At 41.7% G+C, this 26,955-nt stretch overlaps 1 protein-coding gene across 1 annotated transcript in view; it reads left to right on the top strand.

The window, feature by feature from the left end:
• Positions 1 to 664: 664 nt before the first annotated feature.
• The window catches only part of EPG5 (ectopic P-granules autophagy protein 5 homolog (C. elegans)), a gene marked incomplete at its 5' end in the record, with an annotated part of 52,805 nt that continues 26,514 nt past the window's right edge, over positions 665 to 26,955 (top strand). Inside the window, 20 exons of the mRNA XM_010140225.1 lie at positions 665 to 1,603; positions 3,019 to 3,262; positions 4,107 to 4,243; positions 4,785 to 4,892; positions 5,909 to 5,982; positions 8,457 to 8,565; positions 8,766 to 8,880; positions 9,465 to 9,615; positions 10,631 to 10,786; positions 11,138 to 11,295; positions 16,371 to 16,525; positions 17,066 to 17,206; positions 17,420 to 17,584; positions 18,768 to 18,890; positions 20,409 to 20,668; positions 22,300 to 22,440; positions 22,938 to 23,082; positions 23,888 to 24,085; positions 24,627 to 24,737; positions 25,430 to 25,549. Coding sequence (XP_010138527.1) covers positions 665 to 1,603; positions 3,019 to 3,262; positions 4,107 to 4,243; positions 4,785 to 4,892; positions 5,909 to 5,982; positions 8,457 to 8,565; positions 8,766 to 8,880; positions 9,465 to 9,615; positions 10,631 to 10,786; positions 11,138 to 11,295; positions 16,371 to 16,525; positions 17,066 to 17,206; positions 17,420 to 17,584; positions 18,768 to 18,890; positions 20,409 to 20,668; positions 22,300 to 22,440; positions 22,938 to 23,082; positions 23,888 to 24,085; positions 24,627 to 24,737; positions 25,430 to 25,549 — 3,750 coding nt within the window. The remainder of the gene's footprint in view (positions 1,604 to 3,018; positions 3,263 to 4,106; positions 4,244 to 4,784; positions 4,893 to 5,908; positions 5,983 to 8,456; positions 8,566 to 8,765; positions 8,881 to 9,464; positions 9,616 to 10,630; positions 10,787 to 11,137; positions 11,296 to 16,370; positions 16,526 to 17,065; positions 17,207 to 17,419; positions 17,585 to 18,767; positions 18,891 to 20,408; positions 20,669 to 22,299; positions 22,441 to 22,937; positions 23,083 to 23,887; positions 24,086 to 24,626; positions 24,738 to 25,429; positions 25,550 to 26,955) is intronic.

Here is a 26,955-nt window from a genome sequence, read left to right as displayed (position 1 = left end):
AGTATCCACCCCTTAGGCTAGGTTTATGGGGAAGATTTACCCCCCAGACTGACCTTAATTTAAAAGTGGGAAATGAATTTTCATTTTGATGTCCCTGCTAAGTTTTCCTACATCTCTAGCGTGTAATACCTCCTGAAAGGCAGTATTTCAGTGATTGTAGAGTTGTGATGGTTTTAGGATGTGATTAGGGGGTACATTCCAGACTTTCTTGGTTATGAAATGAATTTTTTGAAAATATTTTTCCATTCATTGAAGTATTTCTGTAAAACTTTAGACAAATCACAAAGTACTTTTTTTTTTTTTCTCCTGTAATATGGTGAAATTTATTGACTCGTTTTAGAGGTCAGGATCATGTTGATTATTCTATCTGTTAATGAAACATTCTGTCCTGTGACATTTGTAGCTTCTTATGCAGAAATGTTGAAGCATTGTGCAAGAACTGACCAAGAAAACAAGACACTGATAGAGATTATTCAAAGGGCAGCTAGAGAACAAGGGTCTGCTTGGTACTTTTGCTTTTACTTTTAATATTATGAAAATTAATGTGTTAAGAGGGGCGTTTGGGGTTGTGATGTTGGCAAATAGTAGTTTGATACTAGTGGTGATTTGAGTTGGAAGAGGGAGAAATTCACTTGGTACTGATGCTGTTAATTTTTTTTTCTAGGAAAAAAAGAAAAAAGGAAGTGAAGAGTCCCAGATACAGGAGTCTGATGATGTATTCTTCCTTCCTGTGGCAAAAGTGTCTTCTCAAGCCAGTCAAGTGCAAGTAGAATCTCCTAGAGAATTTACAGAAGTTCGGCTCAGTGATGAAATAGAGGATGAAAAAACTATAAATGATGTGCGTGACACCCCCCAGAGTAATTTATCTGCAGCAACTGAAGGGTCTTTGACAATGACTCTAGAGCCTCCCACAGACGCAGAAGAGCTCAAAGCCCATCCTTCCCGTGAGGAATGTGGGGGAGATGTCGAGAAGACTGGAAAAAGCAAGTCGGACAAACCTCACAGCCCTGTGGCGGTGGTTGCTAGTGGATCGGGAAACTCTGGTTTATTGAGTAGTACCTTCCATTCCAGTGCTGCTGGCTCTCTGACAGCAGTGGGCTTTGTACGGGACAGAGGAGCTGAAAATGTACCAGGGGTTAAAAATCCACTTGTCCGTTCTTCAGAGAAGCTTCCTCTTAGTATCTCACAGTTCTCTGAGAAATCCAAAACACATGTTCAGCGACCGGGATCGAAACCAATTTATCCGGACTTGTCAGCTGAACTGTCCTATGAGAGACCAACCATAATAGCGGTTAAGCCGCTGTTGCACAACGAAAGGCTGTATCCAGAGCTCCCCACTGAACCAGAACTGGTGCCTTTTACCAGAGAGCAGCTGAAAATTTTTGAGCCGTGTTCATGGCTGGAGAATGTTGACTCCTACACGGAGGAATTCGAAAGTGTTGCTCATCAGGACAGGCACGAATTCTATGAACTGCTCCTGAACTACATGCGCTGCAGGAAGCAGCTGTTGCTGGCCGAGGCAGAGCTGCAGGCTATGACGACAGACTGCCAAAATGTTAAGGGGAGATTATGGACCTTTAAAGAAGAACAGAAAACTGTGCAGGTGCTGTGGCTGAACCTACTTTTGAACCCGGAGTGTTAGGATGTGACTCCAAACAGCAATTTTACTTGCTGTCAAGTTTATAATATTTAAGTTGTTTTGTTTTTAAAGAGAGGATTGCCTTTGCTTTCTGCCTCTCCAGTGCCCCCCAGTACTTAAGTGTATCATCCTGCTGAGATTTAAGATGTTTGATTGATTGTTAAACTGTTGACAAGTAGTGGGATCACTGTTCGTGACCTCCTGCAGTCAGACTTGTGTCTGTAGACAGTCAGAATGAGTTCTGCCTGTAGTGTTGGGTGAAGCTTCTATCATGGTACTCCAAGTAGATGCAGAGGATACGTGGTGAGGGTGACTTCAGAATGAATGTTGTGGTGATGTCCCATCTGGCCTGCTGCTTGTAGTGACAGTTTTAAATGATGTCATTCCTGACTGTCCTGCTGTCAGAGGTGACCAACACGCCACCAGAATTGTCCAAGAGTGCTGAGTACTTAATGTCTGTTGTAGCTTTTACTGTTGTTTCTGTGAGGGCAGTTTTTCAGAGCTGAGACATTGAGAGATGTATTTTGAACTGATTTGAGTCTCTTCCCTTTTACTGGGGAGTAAAACTGAACCTGGCTGGACTCTCAGTTTTCTGCTGGTTGCTTTCTACTCTGACAGCGGTTTTGGCTTCACTCTTACGTCCTCACTGGGTGTCACACAGATGGTTTTTGCTGTTTATTTATTGTGTGTCCAGGGTAATTGTCTTTATACCAGTTTAAAATTCTTATTCTATTAACTTAGGAAACACAGGGGTACTCTCAAGCTAAGCTTCCTGAGTGCTGGCTCTGAAGCATGCTCACTGATTGTATAAGAGGAATGTTATTTATTGAGCTTTTCTTGTGTTGACCAATTAGAGATAGGACAGAGGAAAACTGGCCTCAGTTTGGGAATAAGTTAAAGTACAGTTCACTTCTGAAAATTTTAAAAGCACAATGGGGAATTGCTGCAAGTTCAGCTCTGGGAGCCTAGAGAAGTATTTATCTAGTTTCAGTACATGTTTTAACTTTAAAGTAGCAGATTCAAATATTTGTGGAAATCTGTAAACAGAGAAGCAGTTGCCCTCACTGGGGGTCAGAGACCTGATTCTGTTCACATCTGTCTGATACAGACAAGTCACTTCATGTCTGTTTCTAAATCTGAGTTACTGAGGGTTTATAGAGTAACTTTTTTCAGAAGTCAGGGATATAAATCTTAAGTAATCAGCAGCTCTAGAAAGTACGTAGGGTGTTCTGACATGTTTGCCTGTGCCACCTGTGAAGTGGCTCCTTTTATGAAAGTCTTGAAATCTGTTGAGTTATGTCAAGGTTGATTTCTGTAAGCACACTTGACCCAACCAAAATGACAAAGCCACTTAAATAAAACAATTGCTTTCTTTTCAGGGTGTCTGCGCAGATCAGTGCAGAGTGACCGGTCACCATCGCTACCAGACAGTTGAGCTGAATGAAAGTGTGCTGGGCGAACTGAAAAAACTGTTTGAAGCGAAAGCAGAGCATGTGCATCAGACGCTGGCGCTGCACTCGTACACTTCGGTGTTGTCCCGGTTGCAAGTGGAGTCATATGTCTACAGGTTGCTCAGCAGCTCGTCCCTGCTGAGATCAGTGGCTCTTCAGCAGCAAGAACAAGGTGTGTCGCTGGTCAGGAGAGCTCCCTGTGCTGTTCAGGGTGCCCAGCACCTTGTTCACCTGCAGATTTGTGGTGGAATTTGCATGGAGTGTTTCTTTGCTGACACTAAAACCTTACCTAGGGATCAGTGAAACTTTTCTTTCTCACAGGAGAAACTCCAATTCTCTTAATTTCCTCACCTGGGGAGCGGAAGCCGAGTGCAGGAGTGCCACCCTCTGTCTAAGCTACATGCTGTCACTGATTGCTGTGGAGGAACGCTGGGTGGGGTGGGACACCTGGGCTCCAGTCTTGTGTTCTCAAAGTCCACATATAATAGAGTCTGTTTTCCAAACTGATGATGCACGTTTCTAAAACCAGTTGGATAGCTTTCCTGCTTTACTTTGTCTTGGAAGGCAGTTGGAAATCTCACAGCTCTAATACTTAGGAATCTTTGGTTTTCATCCTCTTTCTTATTTGTGTTTGTACCAGTGTAATCTTTTACCTAAAGTATTCTTCCTCTTTCCACCCCAATATTTATCTGTTCTAGTCCTCCTCCCTTTGCTACCCACCTCCCAGATGGTTTATATTTGTAGTCAGTGGTGGTTCTTAAAAGTTTGTGTTGAAGGAAGGCCTTTTATGAGAGTAACCGTAGTATATTCTTGTAATTAGTATGCAGTGCTGAATTATATGATTAAAGTACCCTAAATAAGTGTTCTCCTCTGTCAGATTTAGCAGCAGCTGTATTCAAATATCTTGCTATCTATAGACACAAAGAGCAAGTTTTCTGTATAGCCCCAAAACCACTTCTTACCCTACTGCTCTGAGAGCTGCTCACCGAAGCTTTTTAATTGTTTTTAATTTACAGTTTCAAAGCAGTCAGAAAATCTTTCTTCAGACTTGGGCCATTTGAAGGAATGTATCAGCGTCCTTTTCAGTTTCACTCGCAGAGTTATCGAAGATCCTCAGTTTCAGGGTGACCTTCTCATGTGGCTGCAGAGACTGGTGAGGGAGCAGGCATGGCTACAATGTTTGATCCAACATACGGGGTGAATTCTGGAGTAATTTCTGAAACTATTACCAGTTCTCCCATTGTCCTATGTGCATTGATTTTTCTGGGGTTGATTCTACTTGAGGAACAGAACCTGTTAGTGAATATTTAGATGATGATGATGTCAGTGCAGGTCAGCAGCCTAAATGAGGACTGGCACTTGAGCAGCCAGCATTGCTAATAGTGGACTTAATATTGTTTTACTTGTTTTGAAGATAAAACTATTTGGACGTGTTATTTTTGAGAAACTTCTATTCTTGGTGATTAATAAGTTAGTTTTTAATGCAAGTGTAAAGCAATTAACTGTTTTACACCAAGCAGTTTGTGCTTTGTAAGCCAAGCAAGCAGAACTTTAAATACTGTTCTCCTGTGATGTACTCTGAAAATTGAAGTTTGTTAGAAAGTGTTGGAAGAGAAGTGGAAAAAAAAAATTAGCAAGACTGCAAAGGAATGAACTTTAGATTATTTACAAGATTCCAATATACTTCCCTTTAGGTGTCAGTGTTGCAAAGAATTGGCTGTCCAGGTGACCATCTCTTCCTCTTCAACCACATCCTTCGGTGTCCAGCTGGTGTCAGTGAATGGGCTTGTCCTTTCATTCAGGTGTGAATGTTTAATTCTTTAATGTCAAAAGAGTTGGAGGGGGAATGGAGTGGGTAGGAGAGCGTGGTGTGCCTACTCAGTCTCTCGTGACCCATACCAGGTTTCCAGGAATCATGGTAACAATGAGGGCTTTGTCAAGGGACAAACTCGTGTTAGCCCAACTGTGATCAAGTTAACAGGGAAACACTTGTCGTCCTTGTCTAGGGACATTCCAGTGACATCCCAGTGTCTCAGAGGGAGTCCAGGACTTCTGCTGTGCCTCAGAAGGCCTCAGGCAGCAGCAGGTTTTTCAGTCCTCTCCAAGAAATGGAAAGAGTATTTAGACTTGAAGCAGCAACTGTATAAGAGTGAGATGGCAGGCAGCTCTGTACTGTCTAAGGGATGAGGAAGAACGGAATTTTATATCCTGGATATTGAAATGGGACTGGTTTTCTTGGAAAGTTTATTAGTTAGGTAATTTCGAGGGCAAGGGTAAGGGTTCACTTTGTATAGATCAGAAGGAATTCAGATATCCGAAGGCACCAGGGCTTTTGCCCTCCAAGAGGTGAAGGTGTTGGGAATCTAGCTGCAGGAAAAGGATTGCAATTACATTCACAGGGAAAAGGCAAGCAGTGAAATAAGGGTCTTTTCCAAGGGTCTATCCTTTAAGATTATCAAGTCCAACTGTTAATGTAAAATGGTAGAATCATAACTTCCCCTGTGCTCAACATCCCAACGCCTCTTGGTGCCCAGAATTACATGTGAAACAAGGAGAGGAGTTGTCTTTTGTGGAGCTTTTGGTGTGTTTTTTTTTCTGTCTTTTATTTCTATAAGTACTTCTTTTGGGTGACTCCCAATATTTTGCCATAGCAATACTTTCTCCAGGATGTGGGTACTGCCTTTAGTGGACACTTTTTAGTCTGAACAAAAAGCTAGTGAAAGATGTGAAATTGAGAATTTTAATATCTCTGATAAAACTAATTCGCTCTTTGTTTTGCTTATTGAGTTGTACTTAGATTTTTTGCATTTAATTTCAGATCAAAGTCTTGGATAACCCATCAGGTGTCTTTCATTTCATGCAATCTGTTGCCTTGCTTATGTCTCCTGTCAGGTAAGTATGAATATGATTTTATAAATATCTTCTGATTATTTAAGAGTTGTAGAAAACATAACACACAATCTACTTGTAAAACTCTGAAAGCTTGTTGCAGGCAAAGTCGTAAAAGAGATTCACAATTTAATTCAAACTCTCTACTCATTGATCTTAAAATACAGCCTCAGCTGTACTTTTTCTGGCCGTGCACAGCACGATGCATCTTCCTTTGAGCTGTCAAACAGCTTGTGAAGACTGATGTACCCTCATGTTTTGATACTGTGGCTTCGGAAATAGAGTTCCTGCCTTGCACGATGGCCTGTTTGTTATATTGCCTCTGACTTTGAGTGAAGGGGTTACTAAGTTGGTCTATACGCTGGTTGGCCTTCTCAATTTATTTTCGTACTTCTTGTATGTAGAAGGAATACATAGTGCTTGGAGAAGTTAATGAAATCAGTCGTTAATGAAATCAGTCATTAATGAAAACTTATGTAGTTCAGATAAAATACAAAACTTGCCTCTGCCCTTCCCTGCCCATTAATGTCAAAGAATGGGGCTGCTGGTATTTAGGGTTGTCATTGTGATCTTGATCGTCTGACCCTGAGTTAAGTGGGAGTCCTGTTTGGAGGCTGTTATTGTACAGGGTTTCTTTTCTCTCTAGAGCAGCCCTCTGAAGTGAGTGTATCCTGGGGGTTTGTGTATTGACAGTGCATTTCGGTGCTTGCCATTTGAACAAGGGCAGACGAATAAGGGCTGACATAAGGCGTCTGGAGTGTTGCTCTCAACTGTTGATACCAGCATGTAGAATGTGCAGCCACGGTAGCTGTATGTAATGCTAAAAGAACTGAGATTTGTCTGCCACAGCTACTGCCATGTCAGGAGCAAGTTTGAATTCTGAATTTGGTTTGTGAAATCAGTATCTTAAAACTTGTATACGTTCATGTTATCAAAAGTTTAAGGAGAACAAAAGGGTGATACTATGGCAGAGTTTTGTGGCACTGTGCCACAAAACTGTGGTACGTTTGAAGTTACAAGGAAGTGGGATTTTAGGTAACCTTTCTCCACTTTTTTTTTTTGCTGGGGATCTGAACAACTAGGTATTTATAGAGTGTAGAGTCTGGGAACTAGTATCGTGGTCTTAAGGTGATCTGATAGATGGAACTTGTTTTGCTGGCTTTTTTTGAAGCAACTCTTCCCTGGAAGGTCTTTACTTGTGGTAGCTCAGCATGCGTAAGACCAGTCTCACTGACATGGATGTGGTGTCCAGCTAATGCAGCTGTGGAAGTTGCGTAGTGGAGCTGGCCTCCACAACTCCTGTTTCTTGATGACTCACCACCTAAAAGCCTTAAATGGTTGTTGTAGAATACTTTTTTTGAAGTACGATATACGTCTTTTGATGATATTTATTTTAAAGGAATTTTCTTATGCATGAGCAAGAATGATGTTATTTCTTGCATATTTAAATTTGGTTGTTGTACAAGGCCTATAGCCATTTACATTGTTCAGAATATTGCTTGGAAGATCATTTACTGAATACAGCAGGCTGGTGCAAGTCTTGGATATCAGTTATCACAGAATCATTTAGGCTGAAAAGATCATTGAGTCCAACTGTTCCCCAGCACTGCCAGGTCCCCCCTGACCCCTGTCCCTCAGCAGCACCTCCACATGGCTGGGAAACCCCTCCAGGGATGGGGACTCCACCACTGCCCTGGGCAGCCTGCGACACACCTGCACAACCCCAGCAGGACAGAAATGGCTCCTCAGGGACAACCTCAACCTCCCCTGGGACAACTTGAGGCCATGTCCTCTTGTCCTGTCTCTTGTTCCTGGGGAGAAGAGACCGACCCCCACCTCGCTCCAACCTCCTGAATTTCAGGTTGTTGTGGAGAGCCAGAAGGTCTCCCCGGAGCCTCCTTTGTTCCAGGCTCAACCCCACCAGTCTTGTCCTGTCTCTGGTTCCTGGGGAGAAGAGACCGACCCCCACCTCGCTCCAACCTCCTGAATTTCAGGTTGTTGTGGAGAGCCAGAAGGTCTCCCCGGAGCCTCCTTTGTTCCAGGCTCAACCCCACCAGGTCCCTCAGCTGCTCTTCAGCGCATTGTGCTCCAGACCCTGCACCACCTCCATTGTCCTTCTCTGGACACGCTCCAGCCCCCCAATGTCCTTCTGGCAGTGAGGGGCCAAAACTGACCCCAGGATTGGAGGTGTGGCCTCCCCAGTACAGGGGGATGATCCCTGCCCTGCTCCTGCTGGCCACACCAGTGCTGGTATAAGCCAGGATGCTGTTGGCCTTCTTGGCCACCTGGGCTCACTGCTGGTGTCTCTCCAGCTGCTATTGACCAACACCCCCAGGGCCTTTTCTGCTGGGCAGCTTTCTGTCATATTTGTTAATTTCTTTTCTAGTATTTATTTTTTCAGTATCTTAACTAAAATATGATTTAATAATTTTTAATTTTCTAATTTTTCGTAAACTTGATGTTTCACTGTAAATCAGAAATCGGATGGACTTCATGTGCCATATGAAACCAAGTGAAAGGAAAAGTTCCTCTTCATCTGGGAAAGAATCTGGAAACTGGACCCTGGTAGATGAAGGAGGAGAAGAGGTACAGTAATGTCATCGTCTGTTTTTTTTTTTTCCCTTTATGCTTTTTTTCAAGCTTATTGTATTGAGTTTTGTGAAACAGAGGAAGAAAAGCATTCAGTTAAAAAGCGTAATTGGAAACTTGGAGCTGTTTTACTCTCCTTTTGTCCCTATGATATATCAGATTGTAAAGCTTCTAAAAGTGACTGTATTTGTCTGTAGGATGAGGATCCTGAAACCAGCTGGATTCTGCTTTTGGAAGATGACTTGGTTGCCATATTGTCACAGTTCCCATTTCATGAACTCTTCCAGCATTTCCTTGGGTTCAAGTCTGGAGGTCAGTCAGCTGCTAAAGAGCTGGTCCTCATTTCGCTTGCACTGACTGTATTAACGACTAAAACTGCCAAGAATGCTACTGCATTATGAGAGGCTCTGAATGAAGTAATAGTGAACCTGTGCAAGAGCTCACAGGATAAATAGATGAGGTGCAAGAGTGTGCCATGTGCATGGAACAGCTCAAACACCAATACTGACATGTAAAACATTAGACTTTCCCATAGTTTTGATCTGCTCAGCTACACTCACAGCTGTGCTTTCAGAACTGTTTTTTTTTGCCTTTGCCTCTTAGCTATAATATTACTGTCACTTTTTTCTCCAATTGTTTATTTGTTCTTTATTTTGCTAAATCTCTGGGCAAGAACGTGAAGATAATTGTGGATAGAGATCTTAAAACCTGCATAGTTTGTTCGTACTTTCATGTTTAACAGTTATTTATTGTTCAATTCATAAACAAAACGTAAATTTAAATTCAAACAATGAACTCTTTGCCACCTTTGTGGTGAATTGTTGCTTTGAGTTTAGTTATTTAAAAGTTACAGAATTCACACTTTTTTTTGTCTTACTTTTCTGTCTTGGTCTTAGGTGCATATTTGCCTGAAAAAACAACTCCCCAGGAAATGATGAAGATTTTTGCTTTCGCAAACTCCTTGGTGGAACTTCTGTCCGCAGGGTTAGAAACGTTTAACAGAGCACGGTACCGGCAGTTTGTGAAGCGAATTGGTCAGCTGATCAAGTAAGAGAATATTTTCTCTGTGATATGATTGAATCTTTGTCATACAGTCTCATTTAAAGTTCAGAGCTGCAAAAAGAAAGAACCAAACCCAACTCCCCCCAAAACCAAAACCCCCAAAACAATAACCAACCAAAAAAAACCCCAAGTGCCACCAATCAAAACAAAACAAAAAACCCTGGCAGTTCTTGGGTAGATTTTGCTTTGAAATTTGTTCAGTATAGGGTTAGCACATCTGGGGATTTAAAATCTCAGGGTCCTCAACTCTGAGGCTTGTCTGTGAAGCGGAGAATTGAGAATCTGAATGCAGTGGATGCAAAGGAACTGGGTGAGCTGTGGAACAGCAGGCTGACTTCCATCAGGGTTGTTCAGCTTGTCTTTGAAAGTCTCTGAACTGTAATAGTTCCTCAGATCGCCTATGTTTATAATCAGTAGTAGTGCTTTCTTTCCTTTGTTATCCAGAATTGTTTTAGGGTTTTTAATTTACTCGTTGAAAATCATCCTGTTGTTGTAGTAAGCAAATGTAATTGAAACCTCAAAGTTGCTCTTTATTTTTACATCTCTAGCAGTTACTTTATATGGCTTCTATGACTGTGTTGTCAAGGGTGGGGGGAGGGATACAGTTTGAATCAGAAACAAAATCAGTTTTTTTCTTTGTGCTGTTAGAGCAGTGACTTTCTCAGCATGACTATTACTGCATATGCTTTTTGCATGTCCTGCCATTTCATCACGTAGGATTACCTTAATGCTCCAAAATTCACGCACAAACTATCTTGTTACAGCAGACTGTTATGCACTGTTTGCTTGCAGAAGCAAGGAAGGATAACACAGGAATTTTAGACTGACCCTGTCTTTAGAGGGGAGGGAAATGCTATTTATATGGAAATCTCTGGAAACCAGAGAACAGAGTTGAACATGTCTCGTGTGACTGGACTCTGATCTAGTTGTGTTTGTCTGTGTTTTTATGATGCTGACATACTTAATGATCCTTCTTCAACTTGTTTGTTCTCCTGTGTAGGATGACACTCTGTCATGTGAGTGACCACTGGGCCCAGTACATTAGCAGCAATAAACACTATGGATCAGTACCTCATCCTTACTCTGTGGAAAAATTGCAGCTGGAGTTTGATGAGCTGTTCTTTAGAACTGTTCTGCATGTTCTGAAGGCAAAAAGGTAGGTTGCCTCAGGTAATTGATCCTCATCTTTGAGGAGTTAGGTATTTGAAACTGGAATTTGGAACAGCTTTAAATGCTTCATGATTTAAACAAGACTGCAATATGCAGGATTTTTCAGCACAGTGATAGCATCAAGGAGGGAAGGAATTGTGCCTTGAAATCCAGCATCTGACAGAAGCTCTGAGGACTTGTTCAATTCTGAATGAGCTTAACTCAGAATTTGAGATGCTAAGACATCCTCACATTCCTAGTTCTGTTATATGGCAGAGATGTGGGCATATGTCTCCTTTTCAAATGTTGGGATTTATCGGGTGTCTCTTCTATTCTCTCGTCTCTTCATATGACGCAGGTTGGGAGTCTGGTTGTTCATGTCTGAGATGCCTTACGGAACCTTATCCAGCAACATGCTTTGGAGGCTCTTCTTTGTCATGCACTGTGCAGAGAGCGAGCACCTGGAAAAGCTCTGCTCTACTCTGCAACCTGCTGACTGCAAACAAAGGCTCAAAGGTAGAATTCCTACACTCAGAACCAACTTTGACTGATTCAGCTACTTCTGCATCAGCTACAGGTTTAACTCTTTGCAGGCTCCATTTTTTTAAACACACTTTCAGCAGCATGACTGGTCCAGAGGCCTTAGAAATGTTCTGGGCAGTCCATGGTCTTCCATTACTTGTTTGCCCAAATTCTCATTTTAGTGGGAGTTGCCTGATCTACCATCCTTTTAGTTTTGTCCCTGACCATGACTGCTGCTGACTCCCTCAGATTGCTGCAAGAGTCCCATGCAGTAGGTATATCTTGTGTGTTCTCGTATTGTGTCCCATCTTGACCTTTTGTGTAATACTTAGGAAAGTGAGATATTAATCCTAAAATGCAGAATTTTGTATTACGTTGGGTTGGGGTTGTTTTTGGTTTTGATTTTTTTGTGAGCTCTTCACTGTTGAGCTCTTCATAGTTGTATAAATACCCCAATCCTCCTTATTTTTCCCCCTAAACTTGCTAGTTTTGTCTTTAGTAGCTTATATTGTGGGAGATCTGCCTGTCTTTGACAGTTACAGATGATTCCCTTACCTCAAGCCTTCTTCTGATGCTCTTGTTGTCATGTATGGCACCTTTCCTTCCTATTTCCCCTTGTCTTCTGTCCTGTGATGATCCCCACAGTGATCGTGGTGGTTTCAGCTATAGCAGAGTCATTTGGAAGCCAGCTGGATTGCTGCTTTCCCTTTGCTGCGCCTTGGTTTTAAATATTTCAGGCCTTGATTGACAGAGACAGGTAAACAAACCTGTGACTCCCTGCCTCACAGCCTCTTTGCTGTCCTCAGGGAGAGCAAACCTCACTCTGTTTCACTTTTCAGCTGTGTGGTAGCCCAGATAGCTGTTACCACATCAACCAAGTCCTTTCATGGAGAAGCAGAAGGAAATGATGATATTGGGAGGCTACTGAGTGTCTTGAGTCTGTGCAAGCTCAGCTAATGTTTAAGGCAATTTACACAGAGTGGGAGACAGATACCAAGACTGTAGCGTTGTGCACTTTATGAAGTGCTGATCTCATTAGCGCTTGCTAGGCAAAACAGTAACAGTTATGCTGTTTCAGTAGGACTTTGTTTTTGTTTTTTGGAGAAATTCTGACTGCATCTTGAACAAAGAGAATGTAGTACGATGCGGTGGGTTGCAGCTCTAACAGTAACAAACAATGAACTTTTTGTTTTGTTCAGGCTTTGTTTTGCTTCTAGCTAACTTTTGTGTTTTAAAGTCCCTTGTATGCTGATGCAGGATATTTTTATCCTATTATTCTCCTAAATGGGTGGTGTCAGCCCAATACTATTTTTCACAAATGTCTAGACAGGGAATATCCACAGTTCTTTCAGTGAAATCCATCTAATCTTCTGAAGTAGCTTCTTTTTACTGACACCAGTATAATGCTGACTTCATTTCCTGTAATTCATACCCTAGAAGACCATAGCATTAACATTCTCTTCGGAGAGAACCTTTTTTATTGATTTCCCTTCCCAAATTAAATTTGAGAAATGTTTAGTGTGGTGTCACTGGTTTGGCCGAGGTTGAGCCAAGGTCTGGTAATGATAATACCTGGTAATGATAATTTCCAGCAGAAATAGGGGAAGGCAGAAGAGAATTCGTGAGATCTCTAATATGCTTTTTTGAAAAACTGAAACAAGCTTTAATAACTCAGCAAACAGAAAAATATTAAATACAAAAAAGAAAACCAGTAAGATATTGAGGGATTTTTTTCAGGAAATGGAAAGGCGAGAGTTAAAACCGCGGGACGAAAGTAAAACCACAGCAGTTCAAAGATGGCAACAGCCACGTGGTGGCAGTTACAAAGAAAAACCCGTGGCAGTCAAAACACTGCGGCGCCACGTGGGGAAAACCAGACCAACACAATTTTACCAGTCCATTGTGGACTGAAGCAGAAGCGTTGGCGGCGACAGCCGTGGGCAGGAGACAGTTCCAAGCGGCAAAGGAATTTAGCTCTGGGGCGTGCAGTTTTCCGCGGCGACTTCGGCTTACCGAGCCTGCAGGAATGTGAAAACGGAAAAGCAGCGAGGGAGGAGCAGGCAGCTGGAAGGCAGAGCTAAACAGGCAGGTGCGGGGGGGGCGGTGCTGGGGGAGGGGAATTTAGCTCTGGGGCGTGCAGTTTTCCGCGGCGACTTCGGCTTACCGAGCCTGCAGGAATGTGAAAACGGAAAAGCAGCGAGGGAGGAGCAGGCAGCTGGAAGGCAGAGCTAAACAGGCAGGTCCGTGGGGGGAGTTGCTGCTCAGAGGCGCGTGGCAGGATCGCTGTAGCTGGGTAGTGTGGCCGAGCCAGGCTGGTCTGTGAGAGAAATGTTGCCCTTGGCTGTCCGGTGCGGAAGAGAGGGAGGGCTGGCCGTGTGTCCAGTTCTTAAAGGCCCAGCATCCAGAAAATGGAAACAGAAAGAAGCCCACCACAACTTTTAACCAATTTGATGTCGCATTTATATGTACGTGGCAGGGAATACCTGATTGGTCAGTTTACAGCAGAGCTTCCGAAACAGGGGAAGTTTTGGCTAAACCAGGACATGTGGTGAATCTACAGGTGGTAGCAAGCCTTGTTAACTGGTGGAATCTGTGGTCCTGCACGTTTAGAGAGGAGGAAGCATAGTTGCTTTTAAGACATAGGTAGAAGTAGCAAGATAAAATGGAGTGTAGTGATGGGGCTGCCCTTATTAGGATGACCTCTGGACTGTGAGAGCTATCAGATATAAAATAACCCCCTAGGGAAATACGGGAAGTCTGGATACTTGAAGTATTCTTGAGTGGACCAAATGTTAGTAGACTTACTATGGAACACACCTTTTCACTAAGCAATGACCTAGTGGTTTCTTCTTGATGTTTGACTGTGCAAGTACAAGCGTGTGCTCTCCTCAATTCTTGTAAATACAGGGTTAACAGATTTGTCTTTGCATCCATTGCAACTGGCTATGAGGATGTGCTGAACAACATTCCTGGTGACAATTTCTTTACTGCCAGTACCAAGATTTGATGAGCCACTGGTTTTCAGGGTCACTGAACTTGAATAGGAGTGTGATCAAACGTGCATAGGAGGAAGGAAATTGGCTCAAGTAGCAGCTGTGTGGTGAAGTTACTCCACTGTGACACGGTAGAATTTAGGTGGAGTCCCTCCTCTTTCCTTTTTCCTTGTCTCTTTTTCCAAGCTTTGGCTTGGTGGGGTTTGATGTTGGTGTGGAGTCTGTGTGTGCAGCCCACAGAGAATACTAGGTACAGTGAAGAGGAAGGCACAGTTGAAGCAGGTAGCTGGGAGATGGCAGAGCAGTGACTTGTGTGCTAGACCTTTTCTTCTGCATGTGCTCAGCAGCTGGCATAATCTCTCCTCCTTCCGTTTATAGTCTTTGTCCTATTTTTACCGGATACTTTTTTTCTCTTCTAACACCCTCCAAACCCCTTCTCTGTTTCCTGGTTGGTCTGTGCATAATGAAACACAGACACACATGGTGCTAGTATGACCAGTGCTGTCATAGTCGTCCATTACTTGTGTGTCCCACCCCTTCCCCACACTGTGGGTCACCCTGTGGGGGTTGGACTACATGGCTTTTAAAGGTCCCTTCCAATCCAGACCATCCTGTGATTCTGATTTTCTGCAATATCTTTATATATAGTAATGGCATAGGTTTTTTTTCTGTCCTTCTGCATTACCTTATAAACCCTAAACAACAAAACCCACATTGCTTTGTAACTTCTGCTAGAAGGATAAAAGGTGGCATTAGGAAAAGGAGTTGAATGGATGAGACATCCCCTGTATGAGTATTGTATCTATCAGGAGTGTAATTACCTTGCTATATGGAAAAACTCTTGACTTAAATTGCACAATCCTCTAGCAAGCTGTTCATGAGATGTTTTGCCTGTACAATTCTGACCTTCTTAGGTTGAAGTACGGTTGCAAAATTGTTGAAAGCCCTTAAAATAGAATGTGACCTAAGTGGAAGTGTTTAATCACAAGCGTGCTGAGCGTGTGCCTGTGCAGATGGAGTAGCTGAGTGCCACAATGAGTGCTTTTTCAGTATATTCAACTGCTACGAGAAGATCACTGTGTTTACTGGCACGTGATGCTTCAGAGAAAGCAAGCTGCTCTCCATTTTATAGTTCACATGCAGCTTTCAGTGCTTCTTAAAGTTACTTCTTAAAGTAGTCTTAAAGGCTACTTAAAGTTATTTGGAAGAACTAAAAATTCTTCTGAAGTCCTGTTCAGGAAATGAAATGTTTGTGTTTGGCAATGTGACACTCTTGGGTTTAAAGAAGAAACTTGCCTTGATTTCAAGCAAAAGCATCTGTCAGCCTTCTTGTCCCATGCAACTTCAGTTCTCTGTTTTCAGAGATACTTTCCAAGCAAGTGCATTCAGTAATTCTCTTGCACTGAGTCTGCGAGACTGAAACTGACCTTTTTGTGTAACTCTTAGGTGCAATCTAGACCCAGGACTAGATGTTAAAAGTATTTTTATTTGCAATTGGCATAGAATGATCTCCCGGGTGTAGTTGCTGCTTGAGATAATCCTGTGTCAAATGGGCAGAGTCTCTGAATTAGATCAAAATTTCTCTGCTGTTCTTGGTTGGGCTTAGCTTTAATCTTCTCTTGACTGTGTACTGATTAAAACTGGAATCCTTTCATGTAATTTGAAGTTAATCTGTGTAATTAGTTGCTCCAATATGTAATGGACACCAAACCCATGATACCATTTTTAAAGAGCAAAACAATTCAAGCAGTTCTTCCTGTGGATGATCAACATGCTTAAAATATTATTAAAAATGGAATCCCAGCTGTTCTTGAAGCAGTTTTAGCTTTCGTTATGAATTACTAGCATTATTTATTGAATCATACGGTCTCACTGCATATTGTGATGTTTCTGGCACTATGTGTAAAAACAGCTGATACCAGTCACTTCTGAAGAGAGAGTGCTAGCCCCATGATGATGATTCCTTTGTCACTGACTGCTTCTTTCTGTGGACTATTAGTGAATGAATAAATATTGATGGCATAAGTCCTGTAGCATTTCTTTTAATCATGTTTCTTCCATGTAACTTTTTTCTAGACCCAGAGCATCTTGAAAATTTTGAAAAGTATCTCAAATCAATGAACTGCTCGGAAGAAATTTGTCTGCTCACCACATTTGCTCAGATGGCACAAACCAAACGGGCTGATGTGGATGAGGATTTTATCAAAATCATCGTTTTGGAGATATATGAGGTGAGCAATATTACTGGTCCATTCAGGAAAAGAATGGATATGCTCCCTTCCTAACAGTGGGAGGTTTGTTCTGCCGTGGAACGAAGAAAGCACTATTTTGGAGGATGATAATCCAGTACTGAATTAATATCCTGAAGCGCATGTTTTTCTTGGAGGAGAAACAGCTTCTCTGTAGACTAAGCCATAATGAAACAAAAATATACTTGTTTTGCTTTATTTTACTCACATAGATATGACTTGTGGCTCTGGTGGGTTTTTTCTGTTGTGGTGTGTAGTTTGTTTTTGTTTGGTTGTTTTTGTTTTATTTTTCAGTGTGCATGTGGTGGTGGTGTTCCTTTGTTTAGTTTTGGACTTTGGTTTTGGGACTATGACATAGTAATTTCTTTATCTTGTAGGGCAATCAGTTTCAGTTTTAATTTTGGCGTTTATCAGCTTCGTCCAGGATCACCAAGAGCAATTTAGTTCTGTTTTTAACAAAAGACAATTTTTTGTGGTCAGCAAAGCTCAGTCATTACCAGTAACTTCTCTCTGTCTTCTCAGGTGTCTTATGTTAGTCTTTCCACAAGAGAGACTTTTTCAAAAGTAGGTCGAGAACTCTTGGGGGCGATTGCCAGCATCCACACACAAATTATTTCTGTACTGCTGGATCGAGTGAGAGAGACCATCGAGAAAGTTGGGATGGTGAGTGCTAACGTCCATCATGTAAAGCAGGCACCCGGTGAAAACTAGAGGCCGTACCAGACTGTCATGTGAGACACGGCTTGGTATGAATGGATCGTGTTAAAGACCTGTTCATGGTTTTTTGATCATACCGCTCTTTCTATCTTTTAGTATAATGCTAATTATTGTTCCATTCTGAGTACCAATTAGCTGCCTTCTTTTCTGCCCCCACAGGTTTCTTTATATCTGTTTAAAGAGCTGCCGTTGCACTTATGGAAGCCTTCTTCATCTGAGATAGCACTGATTCGTGACTGGTTATTAAATTACACTCTGACGACAGTGGAGAATAAACTCGCCTGCATTATCTTGGAAGGGCTAAACTGGGGATTCGGTGACCATGTACGTATTAACAGCAAGAGGCCTGAACGTGGTCAGATGAACACAGTAAAAGTGTTATTCAAGCCGGGACTGTAACTGAATTTGAAAACACCTAATTACATTACATTTTATACGATGGCTGTACACTTGATGTCGTAGGATGGGAACTTGACAATAATTTTGCAGTGTTCTGCCTGAGGGTTTGCTTGTGTTGCTTTCTTGTAGTGCTACAGCTGAGATTAAAAGAGGTGTTTAAGGGAGAGTTTCCTCTCTAAATCAGAGGAAACATCTGACAGGACAATTTTGTGAGTCAATTGATTAAGATACCTCTGGCTGCAGAAGTAGAGGAATCCTCCAGGAAGTGTATATGGGACTGGTGTGACTGTAGTTTGCAGGCTGGTATCCAGGTATGTTTTTCACAATGCAAGAAAAGTAATGATTGAAATGAGAGATTTCAAAGCCCTGAGCATTATTTAAATGATTGGAAAATATTCCATGGAGTGGGGTACTCCAGGAGCTCCATCGGTTCAGGATCCACTTGAAGGTGAATCTTTTTTCAGAGAGAAAACAGAAATAGATGGGGGAAAAATCCCATTGCCTGTATTCAGTGATCCATTTTAGCCTTGTAATCTGTGCATTTGATCATACTGAACTCTCTTCTTTGCTGAGCTGATACTTGCAGATGAAGATTTTTTCTCCCTGTTTCTTGGTGACGTGTGGAAACTAAGGAATGGTAGGAAAAACAAACTGTGAGACTGTTGCTGTGCAGTCATGGCGTCATGCCTGTACTCTTTGATATGGGGCGAAAATAGTTTTTTAATATGGCTGATAAGCGGAATTACAACATTTTGATACAAAAAACCATGGTATGGTTTTTTGGTTTTGCTTTATTTTTAAAGGCAAGATTTCTAGTGCCATCTATGGATCTTTGGATTAATTGTGGTAAATCCACCATGAGCAGCGACCATGGCGACTTTTTCCCATAAATAATCTAGCTGTTGAGCTTTGTATTGCCCAGTATGAGCTTGTTATTCTTCAGTGTTGGGTCAGTTTTTCTTACTGGACACGATTTTGCCTAGCTATTACAATACCTAATCTCTTCCTGGCTCTTCACATTAAGGATTATTTCTCCATGGTGTGACTGAGTGATACAGTTGTAGAGACCTCTTTAATGAGGCAAAGTTTTGTGGTGCGTTTGTTTTAGCAGGATGCTCTTCACCTGGATCCAGCTGTCCATTCTGAAGTTGCGTTGATGGTCCTGGAAGCATATCAGAAATACCTCTCTCAGAAACCATATGCTGGGTTACTTTCTGAAAGCATAAAACAGGTATTCCTTCTTCAGAATTACAGGGAATAGATAATTGATAGCAATAGATAGGAAGATTTGCAGGCTAAGACCTTGTTTTCTTTCTTTATTTTTTAAAAGCGATTCTATCTTGATACTGCTATCAACCTCAGTATTTTTGCACTCAGACCTGTTTGAAGATACTGATAGACTGAAGTTGAATATGAGAATAAGAAACGTTAAATTTGTCTTCCTTCTAGGTTTACATTATTACCCAGCCTGTAACTGTGTAGTTGCAAACTGTCCTTGCAAATCATCCTTTACTCATGCAGAGCTGGCTACTGCTTGCTTCATAAAAGGCTACTTAACTACTGCTGAACATAAGAGACATCCTTCCTGTGTCTCCAGCTCTTAGTCTCACCTTGTCTAAAGGCTCAGGATTTTAGGAGCTTTCAGTAGCGATCATTGCTGTGTTACTGAACACCCTACAAACATTTATTACATTGATTTTTACAGCACACTGGCTCCAAGTTACAGAAGGGGAATGGAAGGATAGAAAGATCAAGGTTAAAAATCCCTTTTTTGGATATTGAATCCAAGATGCTTCTGTTTAATTTATTCAGAGCTTTTAGCATTGTGTTGTGCTTTGTCTTCTCAGTATTTCTTGTACAGTGCTTTCTCCGACCCTGTGCTTTTTTCCGCAGTCTTTTCTTCCCACACTTTGTTTCGTATAGTTTCTGCTCTTTTCTGACGTGCTTTTCTGCTCTACTTAATCATGGTTTGTTGTCTTGCGCCAGCTAGATGAGTTCTCTTTTTAAGCCTCTTTCAGCCTCAGTTGCCACTTATATTGGTGAGTCTGTCCTGACTTGCATGAGCTTAACTGGAATTTGAGAGAAAATAATGCCTGGGTTTGTGTACCCCCCGTCAGAGTGGGTGAAATATCTGCATTGACTCTCAGCTCTGCAGTTTATGCTGTACAGTAGTTTTTCACAAAGACTTATAGTTCGTTCTGATCTAGACAGGGTCTTTGTGATAATGGACACATGCACAGGACAGAGACTGCCTGTCCACAGACAGACTTCTGACTTCTTTTTAAGGAGAGACTGCCAGGTTTTAGGATTTTCTTGTTAACAATGTTGAAATTTTTGTGTATATATTTTTTTGTTTTCCTTTCACTAGCAGTCTTAAACAGCACTGAAGATTGTGTGGTTTGTGTTGGTTTTTTTGTTTGGTTTTTTTTAAATAGTAAAAATAAGATTTGATCCAAGACCAATATCTAGTTTGGAAGACAGTATAGGTTGATAGCCTTTACCAAGAGGAGTGGGTGGGGGGAGAGGGATAGTGGAAATTAAGGCCATAGAAAGGTAGATTTCAGGTAAATTTAAGTGGTGATGCTACATGGTGTGTCTGAAAAACGACTACTATTGCTCTTACCTTGTGTCACGGTATTGCAATAGAAGAGGAAACTCCTCCAAGCTGACCCAAGTGCTAGACTAGTGTTGTATGTGCTGTAGTACAGCTGTGCTTCATCTCATTTGTCTTCCTGCTCCTTTGTTCTAGGTCTCCTACTTGGCCAACATTGTCCGATATGGAGAAACACCGGAGACTTCCTTTAATCAGTGGGCATGGGGATTGATTTTGAGGTTAAAGCTTCACAGAAATGACTGTGGCATGCAGCACGGCTGGCCTGCCATCCCTGTGTCTGACAGCGTGCTTGACTTGACGGAGTCTGTCACACTTCACCCCCTGCTGAAGGCTGTTAAAGCGAGCGTCCCTGTCGGCTGTTACCTGGCCCTGGCCATGACCACGCTAGGTCACAGGTGAGAGCGCTTTTTCATGTGTGCCTTGGGTGGATGGCCCCAGAGTAGCCAACCTAAGGAAGAACTGAGGGCTGTTAAATTCCTTATGCATACTTAAAGAATAAGGGACTTCTGATGCAAGGGATTAAGTGGTCTTTCAGGGACTGTAGTTTCAAACAACATGCCATTTATTTTGCTAATGCTGTGTTTTGCCTTCTGTATGTTCAGATCAAAACAGTCATTAGAAATAGTATTGAAACTGAGGGGTTAGTGTGATTGCTCTGGGCAGAGATGCCTTTTAACCATGCATTCTGAAAGGGCTGTTCTGCAGCTAAATGTTTTTAGCTGGACTGTAACAAAGCATTCAGAAAACAGTGAGGAGGGGAAAACCATTCATACTGGTAACAAGAAACAGAGAGCTTTGTAACCTTGATACTGAACCTCCAAGCTCTGACTGTGTTTCAACACAGCCTTCTCCAGTGCTTTCGGATGGTTTGTAGGTAAGGTTCTTGGACACAGCCAAATGTACTAGTTAGTTAAAGTACAGAGCCAGCCATAGTCAGCCTCTCCCAGGTTTATTTTCCCTGAATCTGTCATCTCTTACTCATATTAAAAATTTTGACTGACTCGTTTTCTGTTTATAATATTGCTTTAATCTTTAAAGAAATTGTCTTGTCTGTTTTCTCCTTCCCCAAGCAATTGCTTGATGCTAAGGTTATGCCATACGTAATGTGCTTCTTCAAAGCACTAATTTGAGGCTGATACGAAAGTACACTGGTTTGAGAGTGGAAATTTTTACATGATTTAAGCGTGGAATAAAAAATAAGGAACATCTGTGCTTTTTGGGTGCTCTTTTTGGCCTTGTGAAAAACCATTTGACGTTACTCTGATCTAAACAATAGTACTGACATTCGTCACATGCAAAAGTTCAAGACCAGTTATGTTAATGAGCAGAAGAATCAAAGCGCTGTATCGTACGCCTAGTGACTTAATACCGTGTTTAGTTTTTGTGACCTCAGAGTAGACACAGGGTTAATGTTTTACATCTTTTCCTAGTGTGCAACTCTCCTTAGTTAAAATTGCTGCAGAGCAATGTACCAAATAAGGTGCCACTAGTGAGTTTTCTGAACAGTAAGAGTAGGATTCATCTCAGTTGACTGATCTAAGTACCTGCTGCAAGGAAACCCTCTGAGCTCCATCTGTAGGTAGTGAGGGAAGATGTCCAGAGCATTTTCCACCCTGAGGAGACGTCAAAGCAAAATAAAATGAAATTCCTTCTGTAGGTTCTTCTTTGCCTGGAGAGGGAGGCTAGCTGGCTAACTTAGGCAAGAACACTGAGCTTTGAATTGAAACAGGGTGGATGAAGATCCCCTGTTTCCAATGATTCTGTAAGACAGGACACAAACCCCTTGAAGGGCAGGGAGTAACTTAACAGATCTATCAGCGATTGTATGACTCTGCATACAAGCTGAACGAAAAACACTGCGGATTTAGCTGTTTAGGATTTCAAAGGTGAAATGTAAAGGTATGAATGTCTCTACATCTCAATTCACAAAAAAAATTACACACACTGTCTCACTTTCTGCTGATAGTCAGTGTGTTTTTCTTCATTTATTTTGTTGGGTGATTTTTGTTGTTTTTTTTTTTTCCAGCATTGAGAAGTTCTGTGCTGAAGGGATCCCTCTTCTGGGTGTACTTGTCCAGTCTAGATACCTGAGAACAGTAGTCCATGTACTGGATAAAATTTTACCCCTGTTTTACTCTTGCCAGTATTATCTCCTGAAGAATGAACAGTAAGTGTTATGTGTTCCTAATATGTTTATTGATCAGGGACAATGAAAGTTAATCCTAACTATTAAATTTGTCAGACTTCGTTCTTGGTTTTGCCTCTCATGACAGTGTGATGCAGGTGGTGGGGATGTACATCTGGTTTATTTGCTGAACTACTTTTTGGCATTGATTGTGGTTGAGGAAGTAATTATTGGAGTGTCCCCTTCTGACATCATGTGTACAATTGTCACTGATGCTGCACCACAGAAGTGGTCCTCAGAACTGTGTCCGGCCCTGATGAGGTGCCTTGAGTTACCGTCTGCTATGAACTGCTCATACAGTGTCTGTGATATAGTTAAAATGGAGCACTTTGATTCACAGCCATCTCACAGATCTAAGTCCTCGTACATGGGTGTCACCAGTGCTGTTGAGCTGGTTTTACCTCTTCTAGAAGCAGGTTTTCTGTATAATATGTAGTAGGAGAAATTTTAGCATTGAATTAATTTGTTGACATCCCTAGGTTTTTATCTTACGTCCAACTGTTCCTTCATCTGGATAGCGGAGTTCCTCAAGGTGTGACCCAGCAGGTTACCCATAAAGTAACACAGCACTTGACAGGAGTGAGCTATGGAGAAAATGTTAAGCTGCTCAGTAGTATGATACAGGTAAGAAGATTATTAAAAAAAAAAGAGGAGCCACACACACAGGTTTAAAAACAGGAGGGCTTTTTTGACTGAGTTAGTATTTAAGGTTAGAATCTGGCAGTTCTGCACCCATGGAGTACCCTGCATCAAGCACAAATGGTTGGGTTTGGTTTCCTGAAACACTTCTGTTTAAACTTGCCTGACTCTGGCAGGGTGTGTAACACTGGACATAGCAGTAATACATGCTTTCCAGGCATGTTGGAAAACACATTTTCTAATACAGGTCAAAGCTGCCTGAGAAGGGAATATGTGGTACTACTTTCTTGCTTGTGTTAGCTGAGGAGTGCAGCAGATGTATTAATCTTTGAAAGCTTTACTTTTAACCATTAATTTATGGCTGTGGTAGGAAAAGTACGTTGCTGTGTTAGGGAACTGTTTTTTCTAACTGCAGAGAGGTGAAGAACCAATGCCCACTAGCACTGGAGAGGGCTAAGGACTCAAGGGGAACAGAGCTCTCTGGGAAGTCCTTGTGCAGGAACAGCATGTCACATTTCAGGAAGAGGTGCTGTTTATGCCTGCAGGTCACAGGGGTTCTGTTTACGACTATTGTGTCTGTTTTTGCTGATTGCACAAGAAGCTCAGCTCTCCAGGCTGCAGCATCTGCAGAAATGTGGAGGCTGGCGATGACAAAGCTGTTTTTCCATGGGCATAGGGAGCATTGTTGTAAATTATTTAAATATAATAACAATTAAGGAAACAATTCTTTAATAAATTCTTAAGCTTTAATTGAAGCCGCAGTCTCTTGAATAATTTTACCCTTTGTCAGACTCACATTTTCCTAAGTGACCAGCCAAACGGAGTGGGGCCGGCTGCAGTACTGGAGTTCTGGGTTCAGGTCCTCACCAGCCAGCAGCTGTGGCACAGGGACCGGGCAACGCTCTTCTTGCTGGATGACTTATGTAAAGCTGCTTTTCAGTACAGTCAAGAAGACTGCGTGCAAAAGCTGCTTTACCAACAACACAGGGTGAGTAGACGTGGTGTGTTGGTGTGGCTACTGAGTAAATGGCCAGATCGTGTGTTCCTTATGCTAATTTTGGTGTGAATATATTTTCCAGTAAGAACAGTCATGATGATGAGTGATAGTGGGATAATCTGATTAGTTTCCAAGCAGGTCAAGATCAAGGAAATGTCTGATTTTGTAATAATAATAAAATAATTAAAACCTGTTTGGAACACGTGTTTCATTCATGAGTTCTATCATAGTTATTTTAGTTTGTGGTCTTTGCATTTCAAATGTGTGTTTAGATAATGTGTTTAGAATAAAAACAGAGCCTCCTCTCCTGAAAAACAGGTGCTGTTGCTATAACAGAGTCTTTTCACTGAAAAAGAACCGAAGTGCAAGCAGGCATTTCATTGGTGTATGGCCAAGCTAAGCTTGGGAAGTAGCAACACGAGGCAGAAAGGAACCTTGGAGGAACACAGAGTGACAAATCTACCTGTAGCTTCTAAATCACCTGTTAGGCTGCTTACAAAAAAAACCCCAAATGTTTTCTGTTTCCATGCAGAATGCTCTGGGCTATCATTGTGACAAAGGTCTGCTGTCTTCGCTGGTTAGCTGGATTGTGGCAGGCAATGTGACACCTTCCTTTGTTGAGGGCAATGCCAATTCCTCTCAGGTAAGCAGTATGATGGTGTTGTACAACCCTTAAAACCTGGCATAAGCAACATACAGGTGCCAGGATTTTTTTCTGCTTCTGCTGGTTTTTGTGGATTTTCTCTGTTCCCTCTTTCTTCCTCTTCCAGTGTTTGTGACTTTTCTTCTGACAAAGTCCTAATGTAGCCTGAGAGTGTGCTGTGCATTTATTACACTAAGAAGAACATGCCCAGACTTTGATCTGTGTCCAAGAATTTGTATAATAGGATTCATTAGTTAAGATTTCTTTCAGTCTTCAGCTGTTCTCCATGTATTTAATGAGAGAGAATACTGAATTACTTTTCTATTCGATCAGTCTTTATCGGATACATATTTTGAATACTAGTTGCTTTCTCTCTGCTTAAGCAAGTTCCTCATATTATGGGTGGGAGTGAGGAGATGTCATTCTACTGGATCTGAGAAGGTTGTTTCCTCCAGAACTCCCTGGATAATTCTGTCAGTTGTCCCTATTTCCCCCTTCTTTTTCAAGATCGTAGAAAATACAAAGGGGAGGTTTCAGCACAGATAAGGAGGAAACTGGTTTTCAGTTGGCTGAGGTATGATACTGCTTTTGCAACTTTGTAATGAGAGCATGACAAAGATGTATTCCTTTTAAGAAAACAACACAATTACTAATCCCATTATCCATGTTTCTGTTACTAATGTGCTGTGCAGGTCTGGTTTTCGTGGGTGGTGTTAAATATGGAGTCAATATTTGAAGAAGATTCACAGCTTCGCAGGGTTGTGGAGGGGGAGTTGGTTATTAATGCTTCAACTCCTGATCAAGCTTTGAAGGTGAGAGGACTGTTCATCTGCTTATATTAGAGAGAACTATTGCAGAAAAGTGTTTCATTGTTTTGTTTTTATCTTATGTACTTTTTCTTCCCAGGATAAAAGCATAGCTAATGCTTTATCTGGCTTTCCAGCAGAAAATATACCTCAAGGAAGTTATGTTTTACATTTTGAGTGAAACACTTAGTATACTACTGTGCAAACATCTGTTTTTTAATATACCTTCACTAACAGAAAACTTCAGTCACTGATTTAGTGCTCGCACATGATTTTGAGTAATTTTCATGATGTACCCTAAATTTATTCTATACCACTGAGATGGGGAGTGCAGATACTGTTATTTTGTAGGTTGGAAAATGTGTCTGTATTTCAAAGATCATTTCTCGGATGTTCTGAATTTTGCAGAATTCTGGGCTTTACTTTTCTCTGTATTTGCTGAAGTATTTTCCAAGACTTTCAAAACTGTTTAGGGCTCTCCTTTCACAATGCCTTTAGTCAGGTGTGCTTTAAGCTATTTTACAGGTTCTTTGCCCAAATTCAGTTACAAATTCTGGAATGGAGCAAGCGGGAACTAAAGATGTTCAGTCTTTAAGTATAACTTTTGGCCTATCCTTCATCTTGACTGGTTCAGTGTGTTTTAATGAAGGAAGTATAGAAGCCCTGTGAAAATAGGTTTGCATGGGCTATGTCCAGACTGGGACTTACCCTGCATCCTTGGAGACTAGACTGGAGAACATCTGTCCCTTGGCTTCTGTGTCTCAATTTAGCTGGAAAAAATGAGAGATTATGTGGTAGTGGGTGGAAAAGGATGCTGAAAGTTCCTGAGGTTTAGTGTGGGAGGTGAAGCAGTGCCAGGGTCTGTGCTGAGACCTGGTAACTCAGAAAAGCCTCCCGTTCCTCCTCTTCAGGTACAGCCCATGGGAGCCTGGTGTAGGACTTTTTAATGATTTAGTGAGTCTGTGGACTAGTGTTCCATGTTACTAATGCAGAGTGCTACTGCTCATACATTGATTTAAAGAACTTTTCCTTCTATTTTCTTTCTTCACATTAGTTTCACTTTACATTTCAGATTTTCAATAGAGCTGTGTAGAATGTAGTCAGGAAAAAGGTAAAAGTAGCATGCTGTAGGAATCTCTGCCCTCACATGGCTTAAGACTCTTATTTTTGCTGGTTGGAACATCCTTTGTCCTTCACTATTGCCGTTTTGTTCTAATGTCACCGTCTAAACCAGGAACATCTGCCACTGTGAGGAAGAACAGTAGTTGACTTTAACACAGTGACCTTTATATGGGACAGTGGAATTGTTCAAGACTAAGTTAGATGGGACTCTGAGTAACCTGCCGTAGTAGAAAGTGTCCCTGCCCATGGCAGGGGCATGGGACTAGAAAAGATTTACGGGGTCTTCCCAT

The sequence above is a fragment of the Buceros rhinoceros genome, unplaced genomic scaffold, assembly GCF_000710305.1.
Source record: "Buceros rhinoceros silvestris isolate BGI_N320 unplaced genomic scaffold, ASM71030v1 scaffold15157, whole genome shotgun sequence".
Classification (NCBI taxonomy): Eukaryota; Metazoa; Chordata; class Aves; order Bucerotiformes; family Bucerotidae; genus Buceros; species Buceros rhinoceros.
Note: the sequence above shows the minus strand (reverse complement) of the source record. Positions and strands in the feature narration are given on the sequence as shown.